The sequence below is a fragment of the Peromyscus californicus genome, unplaced genomic scaffold (assembly GCF_007827085.1).
Source record: "Peromyscus californicus insignis strain IS unplaced genomic scaffold, ASM782708v3 Scaffold_14__1_contigs__length_90479793_seg_2, whole genome shotgun sequence".
NCBI lineage: Eukaryota > Metazoa > Chordata > Mammalia > Rodentia > Cricetidae > Peromyscus > Peromyscus californicus.
Window position 1 is genome coordinate 65,535,656 of NW_026294436.1, and position 9,362 is coordinate 65,545,017.

The following is a 9,362-nucleotide window of genomic DNA, read 5'->3' on the forward strand; positions in this document are numbered from 1 at the left end:
AAGACATGGGGCAGGAGTCACATTTCCTGAAACTGCTACCAAATCTCTAGTTAGCAGCACCTATCTGTCTCTGTCGTGGGGGGAAGGGTAGCTAGAGGACTGTGAAGAACCCCCAGGACCCATGAGGGGACTAAAGGATGTAGAGCTCCTTTGATTCGGAGATATCTGTGAAAGTGACCAGATCTGGCAGGAATACAGGACTCTGCTCCCTCTTTCTTTCTCCACGGACAGACCTAGGCCTAGACTGACCTCCAGGAGAAGTCTTCAAGAGACTTAAACAGGTCAGGCATGGTGATGCACCCCTGCAGTCTTAGCATTAGGGAAGGGGTGCAGGTAAAGGCAGGAGGATTGCCACAAAGTTTGGGGCCGGCCTGACCTAGGCTTGTTTCCAAAAGTTTCAGCCCAGCCAGGGCTACATAAGTGACATACTACATATACATTTATTAAAAATCAGGAGACTTCAGTAGCTGGTGAATGCAACTCTTCTTTTTCCAGGACTGTGATACTGTCAGATAACTCCAGTGGCCGTGAACAATATTGTTGAGAGGCAGGGGCCCCATAGCCAGAAACTCCGGCCTGTGTGTCTTCCAGACAGCTCTTCATACCCTTTCTAGACAGCCCCTCCTCAGGGCTCAGGGGCTTGTCTGGTGTTGAGCTCCTAGGAGGTCCCAGGGGTGTGACCTTTCTTGTCCTTCCTCCCTGCCCCCCACCCCAGGGCCAGCTATAAAGAAAGTCAGCATCAGTCCTCAGCAGGCCATCTAGGCCCCAAGAGCTTTTCAGGAGCACTTTAGGGACGCACATATCCACAGCTCCTCCTGGGCAGCGCCATGCAGTCCCTGTGGCTATGCTGGGTACTCTGCGTGCTCCCCCTGGCTGGCCGTGGGGCGGCTGTGACCGAGGAGCAAGTCCTGGTCAGACTACTACAGCATCTGCAGCTCAGCCAGGCTCCCATCCTGGACAGGGTGGATGTGGAGGGAATGGCCATCCCTGCCCATGTGAGGGCCCACTATGTGGCCCTGCTGCAGCGAAGCCATGGTGACCGCGCCCGAGGCAAGAGGTTCAGCCAGAACTTCAGAGGTGAGCTCTTCTTGCTGCCCCGGGTCTCTGGTAATGTCATCGGATCCTTTCTGTGTGTGCCTTGGTGGGGGTTGCCTTAGTCTGAGGAGCAATGAAATGTAAACATGGCCTTGGAAGGTGACTGGGTCTAGGTCCCAGGCTCTGGCTGTGCCTGAGGACTCTCAGAGGCAGGAGGAGGTAGATCAGGCTGGAGTAATTGGCAAGGCCCAGACCCAGAGAAGGGAAGGAAACCATGGAAAAGCAGAATCTTAGGGGTATAGGTAGGGGATAGCAAGGACTCAATTTTTCTGGAAGCAGTAGTATGACATTCCTGGAGTCACCACTTAGGACCGCCTGGAACAGAGGCCAGCTGTGTTTTGTACTATGAATGCTGAAATGGGTGACTGGTTGAAGCTGCTTTGGGTTAAAAACAAACAAAAACAAACCAGCATCCTGAGAACAGAGGTAGCCAGATGCTGAGATGCAGGGGCCTCTCCCCTCAAGGCTGGGACCAGTCCTCAAGACACAGCCAGAGCCAAGGCCAGGCACCTGTGAGGACCTCATTCTCTTTGAAGCTCCCTGAGTTCTGGGTCCCAGAGCTCCTTGCACTTGGGCGGGAAGGTTTAGAGAACAAGTTTCCGCTGGAGATTTTAAGTAAGCGGCTTTGTACCAGAGGCACAGAATGGGGAAGGCTCTGTCCCAGCCAGCTCCTAGCACGGTGGCCCTGCCATCCTAGAGGTCTCAGGGCTCCTGTAGAAGTTCCGCTGACTCTGTCCATGTTCACAGAGGTGGCAGGCAGGTTCCTGGTGTCCGAGACCTCCACGCACTTGCTAGTGTTCGGCATGGAGCAGCGGCTGCCGCCTAACAGCGAGCTGGTGCAGGCCGTGCTGCGGCTGTTCCAGGAACCAGTCCCCAGAACTGCTCTCCGGAGGCATGAAAGGCTGTCCCCTCACAGTGCCCGGGCTCGGGTCACCATCGAGTGGCTGAGAGTTCGTGAGGACGGCTCCAACCGCACCGCCCTCATCGACTCTAGGTATTGGTTGTAGCTGTGTGTGTGTGTGTGTGTGTGTGTGTGTGTGTGTGTGTGTGTGTGTGTGTGTGTGTGTCTCAGGGGCGGCGGGGGGGGGGGGGGGACGGGGGCGGATTGGGGAGCTCGGCTCGGCCCTGCTGGGGGAGGGGAGCAGCAGACATGGGATGATGGGGTGGGGACAGGACAGGACCGGAGACTCCTCCTGACGCGCAGCTGTGTCTCAGGCTCGTGTCCGTCTACGAGAGCGGCTGGAAGGCCTTCGACGTGACCGAGGCCGTGAACTTCTGGCAGCAGCTGAGCCGGCCGAGGCAGCCACTGCTGCTGCAGGTGTCGGTGCAGAGGGAGCACCTGGGCCCGGGGACCTGGAGCGCACACAAGTTGGTCCGGTTTGCTGCGCAAGGGGCGCCGGGCAGCGAGGGCCAGGGCGAGCCACAGCTGGAGCTGCACACGCTGGACCTCAAGGACTACGGGTAGGCTGGAGGTTAGATAGCTGGGGATGCAATAGGCTGGGTCATCCTTCCCCCGTTTCTTGGGCCGGCTTAGGGGTGCGCTGTGTAGGCTGCCCTAGGAGATGACCCATTCGTACCCATAGTAGTTTCTAGGGGTGCATTTAGAAATGGTATTAGTCAAATACTGAATTACACACATTATTGTAACAACCTATTTCCACTGGTCCACAGAGCGAGTTCCAGGACAGCCAGAGCTGATACACAGAGCAGCCCTTAGCAGGCGGTAGCTGACTTTATGTTCTAGACATGTTTATTCGCTCTTTAACGGTCAGGAGTTCTCTTTGAATGCCTTTAAGACATGGATGGTTATTCTCCTTCTCTGAGGCTCCTGACCTTGGCTCTGTCTGTCAGGTGACTTTTGATCTCTCCTCTCCACAGAGCTCAAGGCAATTGTAACCCTGAGGCCCGAATGACCAAAGGCACCCGATGCTGTCGCCAAGAGATGTATCTTGACCTGCAGGGAATGAAGTGGGCGGAGAACTGGATCCTGGAACCCCCTGGGTTCCTGATTTATGAATGTGTGGGCAGCTGCCTGCAGCCACCGGAGTCCCTGACCATCAAGTGGCCATTTCTGGGGCCACGGCAGTGCATTGCCTCAGAGATGACTTCCCTGCCCGTGATTGTCAGCATGAAGGTGGGAGGCAGGACCAGACCTCAGGTGGTCAGCCTGCCCAACATGAGGGTGCAGAAGTGTAGCTGTGCCTCGGATGGGGCGCTCATACCCAGGGGGATAGATCTGTAGTCCCCATGTAGCCACAGTTTTACACTTAGTAAGTTGACTTGTCCTGACTCAGTGTCCGCCTTTCACCTTTGCCCTACAGTCCTCCGTGTCTTGGCTTCCTTGTCCACCACCCAGTCTAAGCACTTATGTGAGTAAATAATAATGTCACTCCACCTGGACACCCTGGTGCACTTGGTAGAGGACATGGCTAAGCAGTGGACATTGCCAGCTGAATCTGTTTTCGGGCCAATTCTCAGCTAATTGTGCAACAAAACCCAATGGTGAGAACAGAGGAATCGGCTCATTTACTCTGTCACATGGTGGTGTTTGAATTCATTCAACAAAACAAAGCAAACAGAGATCCCAGCGAGCCCTAGACAGGAGAACTCTGGAAAAGAGCCTCAACACTAGCACACTCTAGACTTGTTCTTATTTCTTTTGGGACAGGGTCTCAATATGTAGCCAGGGTGGCCTCAGACTCAAAAATACACCTCTCTCTGCCTTCCAAGTGCTGAAATGAAGGCACTGTGGCCAGGCAGTGGTGGCGCTCATGCCTTTAATCCCAGCAGGAGAAGGCAGATCTCTGAGTTGGAGGCAAGCCTGGTCTACAGAGTGAGTTCCAGGACAGCCAGGACTACACAGAGAAACCCTGTCTGGAAAAACCGGAAAATAGAACAAATCAAAACAACGACAAAATCCACACTGTAGTCTTTGTCCTAAGATCACTAAGGAGGGGGATGAAGAGCTATGGGTTGGGACACTGGTCAGGAAATCAAATACTTTGCTTTTGGAGCTGACCACAGCAGGGTCTCAAGGCAATGCAGAAGCCCATGAGTTACGTACGAGAGGTGGGCTTCAGCTCTGCGGCTTCGTTGCCCTGGGGACAGACAGCCCCTAGCATCATTGCCCTGGGGACAGACAGCCCCTAGCATCATTGCCCTGGGGACAGACAGCCCCTAGCATCATTGCCCTGGGGACAGACAGCCCCTAGCAGCATTGCCCTGGGGACAGACAGCCCCTAGCAGCATTGCCCTGGGGACAGACAGCCCCTAGCAGTGTGTGCTATTGTATTGTCAGCGTGACCTGGGTGTGTGTAGCATTTCCCCTCTCTCTTAGAGTACTACCATGAGAAAATGTGTGTGTTAACATGAGGCTTTGTTTTTTGTATTTAGCAAAAACCAGTTGAACACAGATTATCTGAAGAGACAAAATTAAAGTGATGTTTCAGTCTGTGTCTCTGTGTCATTTTTAGTATTCTTCACTAGAAGAGGGTGGAGGACGATAGCAATATGATTGGAAGATAAGGGGAGTTCAAAGACTCCCGGTTTTGGAAGCTTGAAGACTGTACTATGTTTAAATTCCCCATACAACTCCCATTCAAAAAAAAATTTTTTTTTTTGTTTTTTTGAGACAGGGTTCCTCTGTGTAGCTTTGCGCCTTTCCTGGAACTCGCTTTGGAGACCAGGCTGGCCTCGAACTCACAGAGATCCACCTGGCTCTGCCTCCCGAGTGCTGGGATTACAGGCGTGTGCCCGCCATGTGGGATTACCACCGCCCGGCCAAAAAATATTATTTTGAACAATTACATAAACTTCCTCTTTTGTCTCAAAAAAAAACTTTAAAAAATTAAATAAAAAAATCCTTGTAACTAATGCACAGAGACTAGTCTTTTAAGTCCTGGTTAGAGTAACTAAGACACTATTGTTTATGTACAAAATAGACTGTAGGGGAAAAAAAATTATCCTTGGGGCTCTTCTAGAAGATCCAGGTTTGATTCCCAACACCCACAACTATCTGTAACTACATTTCCACAGGACCCGAACCATCTTCCAGCCTCTGTGGGTACTGGGTATGCATGTGGTGCACAGATATACATGCATACAAATTACCCCTACACATTAATGAAGCCAATTTATAAAGCCATTTTTTCCCCACAGTTGGACAGTGAGAACAGCAGAATCCTTGGTAAGAGCAAGGCCAGGGTATAGATTAAATCTCCTTTTCCCATCTGGTTCTGGAGTCTACAGTCATCTCCACGGCTTTAACACTAGATGGCGCTCTGATCTCGATTTCCCAAATGAACTCTGTTTTTGTCTTGGGAGCTGGCCGGCAGAGGACTGGGCCCTTTCTGTGGTGAAGCCTGACTTGTCAGAATCTTTGGTCTGTCTGCATTTCCTTATTTGGTATGAATTGTGATGGTATTTTGTTCTCCAAAATATTGTGCACCCTAATAAACTTATCTGGGGTCAGAGACAGAACAGCCACTAGATACAAAGGCTAGAAAATGGTGGCACTCACACCTTTAATCCTAGCATTCCAGAGATAGAAATCCCTCTGGATCTCTGTGAGTTCAAGGCCACATTGGAAACGGCCAGGCATGGTGACACATGCCTTTAATCCCAGAAAGGAGCCTTTAATCCCAGGGAGTGGTGGTAGAAAGCAGAAAGGTATATAAGGCGCGAGGACCAGAAACTAGCAGCCATTTGGCTGGTTAAGCTTTCAGGCTTCTAGCAGCACAGTTCAGCTGAGAGCCATTCGGATATGAGGACACAGAGGCTTCCAGTTTGAGGAAACAAGATCAGCTGAGAAGTTGGCCAGGTGAGGTTAGCTGTGGCTTGTTCTGTCTCTCTGATCTTCCAGCGTTCACCCCAATAACTGGCCACAGGTTTGATTTTATTAATAAGAACTTTTAAGATTTCTGCTACATGAACAGATATTTCTTTTACATCTCGACAGGGAACATCATAAAACTCTGTTTCTTGAGAGAAGAAAACAAATACAGGCTGTAAACCAAATCCCACCAGAAGCGGGACTCTTATTTTTCAATTTTGTATTTGTTTGTGCCGTTTTTTTGAGGCAGGGTCCTATGTTATATAGCCTAGGCTGATCTTGAACATTTGATCATCCTGCCTCAGACCTTTTTTCTTTTGCCTCAGCCTCTTGGAGGTTGAGGTTACAAGTGTGCATGGGCATCACACTTAGCTGGAAATTAGACATAATTCTGTATTTTTTTCACTTGCAGAATTAAATGAACTAGAGCGAGGGATTGTAGCTCAGTGGTAGATCACTTGTCCAGCATACACAAAGCCCCAGGTTTCATCCCTACACATTGTAAACTAACTAACAGCTGGGCGTGGTGGAATAATAATGAGATAAAAAGAAAAATAAATCAAGCCAGCCAGTGGGGTGGCTCCCTGGGTAAAGATGCTTCTATCAAGCCTGAGGCCCTGAGTTGGATCCCTGGAACACGTTGTGGGAGGACAGAATCAGCGCTCGAAGCTGTCATGTGACCTCTGCACACATGTGCTCTCATGCACATAAATAACAAATAAACAAAATCTTTTAGAAGAAAGGAAGGAGTGGGGAACGGGAAGGAGGGAAGCGGAGTTGGGGGGGGGGGCTATGAACTGCTTTCCTGCACCCTGCGCCCTGCGTGGTCTAAACTTGGTCAGGTCTCCTTGTCAGGAGAAACACACTATATTTTTTTAAACATATTGTTAGAGGTCAGTCTACTTTTTGTTTTGTTTTGTTTTTGGAGACAGAGTTTCTCTCTCCGTGTAGCCACGACTGTCCTGGAACTCACTCTATAGCCCAGGCTGGCCTTGAATTCAGAGATCCGCCTGCCTCTGCCTCCCAAGTGCTGGGACTAAAGGCGTGCGCCACCACCGCCCGGCTCACTCTAGTAATTTTTTAATATATATACTCAGCCATACTGCACATAGTGAATGAAAACAAGAAATAAAAAGGAAAAGACACGACTGCTCCTAGGTATGGTGGAGGAGAAAGTTTATTGTAGATAAAAGGGAGAGCATAGCCAGAGGCAGGGACATCTGGGAGAGTCTGGCGTGGGCAGGATCCTGAGCCACGTGAGGAAGGGGAGGGGGGGGGACCAGGTGCAGCGGTCAAGAGGGCAAAGGGTAAAAGAAGAGGCTGGTAACCAACCTGACCTAGTTATATAGAGAAGGGCCTCTGGGAGAAGGGCAGCCCAGTCCCTGGGCTGGAGAGTTCTGGGTAGAGGGTGGGGTGGGATAGGGGGTCGGGGGAGTGAGGGAGTATGCCAGCCATACCCTGTAACAGGTAGGGACTGCGGGCTGCAGGGAGAGCCTGGTGTCCAGGTCTGCTTTGATATGTTAAACAGGCACCTCAGTTATTTGTCCCAGGTTTTGAGACAGTTGGTGAGATGGTTAAAAAATCCGGGGATACTGAGTTCAAGACCATTCTTGTCCATATAGGTAGTTCCAGGACAGCCAAGGCTACAGAAATATTGGAGCCCAGTAGGTTTCCTAGTGGCTTTACCCAGCAGGTCTGCACAAAGAGGATGATTGGACCCGGGCCTGAGTACCAGGTGTTTGGAAGGGTCTACACTTGGCTGTAACTAGCAAGGGAGAGGTCCTTTGCCCCACCCCTTGGCATTGTTATAAAAAGCCCTTTGGAATAAAGTTCTGGGCTGGTGGATAAGGATCCAGGCCCTCCCGAGGCTGTCCTGTGTTTTCTGTTTGTCTCTCTCTAGCTCTATCTGATAGTTCCTGCTGCTCCTGCTCGAGTACCCTGGGGAAAAGTGGGGCTGGGATGGTCCCCCACACAGAAAGAAACCCTGTCTCAAACACACAAAATCCAGAGATAAAAGTTTCATCAGTTTTGTCTATAAAATTGTTTAGTTTCGCCTGTTCTATGTATGAAATGTGTTGTCTAATACATTTGTTTGTAAGCCAAGGATGACCTTGAACTTCTGATCTTCCTGCTCCCACCTCCCAAGTACCGGAGTTGCTGGGACTGCACTATCTCACTGGTTACACAGGGTGAGGGAGACAGCCCAGCCCTTTGTGCACGTTACCAACTGAGCTATATCGCCAGCCCTCCAACAGTAAATTGGAATCTTAATTCATTTTTTGAGACAGGATTTCTTACATCATATATCCCAGACCGGCCTGAACTCTCCATCTTCCTGCCTTGGCCACCCACCCGAGTGCTAAGGTCACAACCGGTTCCGGCTTCTTGCTGAATTGTTCTTACAAAAGTATCGAGATTAGAAAAAATCTATTTCAAGACGTGCCTCACTTTGTAGGAAAAAGAAATATAGGGCTATTCTCCAAAAATGTTGTATTGGTTCTCCTTAGGTGGTGACAAGGAAGATGTGCTGGGGTGCAGGTCAAGGGTGAACCACTCACTGCCTGCTCTGTGCAAGGCCCGAGTTCCATCCCCCGTACTGAAATGGAAAAAAAAAGGACAGCTTTTCTACTGAACCTAATTTCCAATTTTTGTGTTATAAACACGGACAAGCATGCAATAAAATATGGTGAGGGAGGGCTGGGTGCTGGAGGCTTGCCACCTCCCCAGCTGGGGGCCGCTCAGCCTGGATCACCCCAGTTCTCAGAAAGGGGCAGGCCTGTTGCCGGAGGATAAGACGGGAGGAAGACCCTGAGGCCCTGATAAAAATGAAGCCTCCACCTTCAGACTGCTGGAGGGGAGAGCACAGGATGGACGGGAGGGAGGAGGCTGGACTGGCTGGGAGGACAGAGAGGGGGCTGCACCCTTGAGACAGATGCCAGGGAGGAAGCAATCCCATGGCAGGATGGCACGCTCAGACTCGGGCCCTCCTGGAGGGTGTGTCCCAAATAGCTGGGTGGGATGGTAGGAATGCCTCATCTACATCACTTCAGCAGACTGAAGTAGTTTCTGCTTCTTAGAAAACTGGCAGGAGGGTCCACTGAGTGTGGGAGTTTAAGACCAGCCTGGGAAAAAAAGCAAGACTGGGGGTGGGGGGGTGGGGGAGTGGGAGAAGGCACAAACTAGATCTCACTTTTAGGGATCCACACTGGGATTTCATCACAGTAACATAAAGATTTCCTAAATTAGGTAAGGTGACCTGCTGATGTCCCACGCAACCTAAGTCAGAAGCTCATTTTCTAGTAAAAGGGGGACCTGTAGGGTCCTGGCCCCCATTTTGGGTAACTGATGCCTTGCTTGCAGACCTTGATCTTGATATCCTCCCTATGCTAATTCCCTGCCGGGTTCCACCCTCCTGAATGCTTAAGGGAAGTTCCTT

At 50.7% G+C, this 9,362-nt stretch overlaps 1 protein-coding gene across 2 annotated transcripts; it reads left to right on the forward strand.

The window, feature by feature from the left end:
- The first annotated feature begins 827 nt into the window (after positions 1–827).
- Positions 828–3,401, forward strand: LOC128109504 (left-right determination factor 2-like). 2 transcript variants are annotated; one of them, XM_052736672.1, is made up of 5 exons: positions 828–1,077; positions 1,843–1,885; positions 1,988–2,089; positions 2,311–2,556; positions 2,974–3,401. In XM_052736672.1, exons 1-5 carry the CDS (start codon positions 828–830, stop codon positions 3,335–3,337), a joined length of 1,005 nt encoding a protein of 334 aa, XP_052592632.1. In that variant the 3' UTR covers positions 3,338–3,401. The 2 variants fall into 2 exon arrangements, with proteins under 2 accessions (XP_052592632.1, XP_052592631.1); XM_052736671.1 differs by having other exon boundaries at positions 1,843–2,089.
- Positions 3,402–9,362: the final 5,961 nt, after the last annotated feature.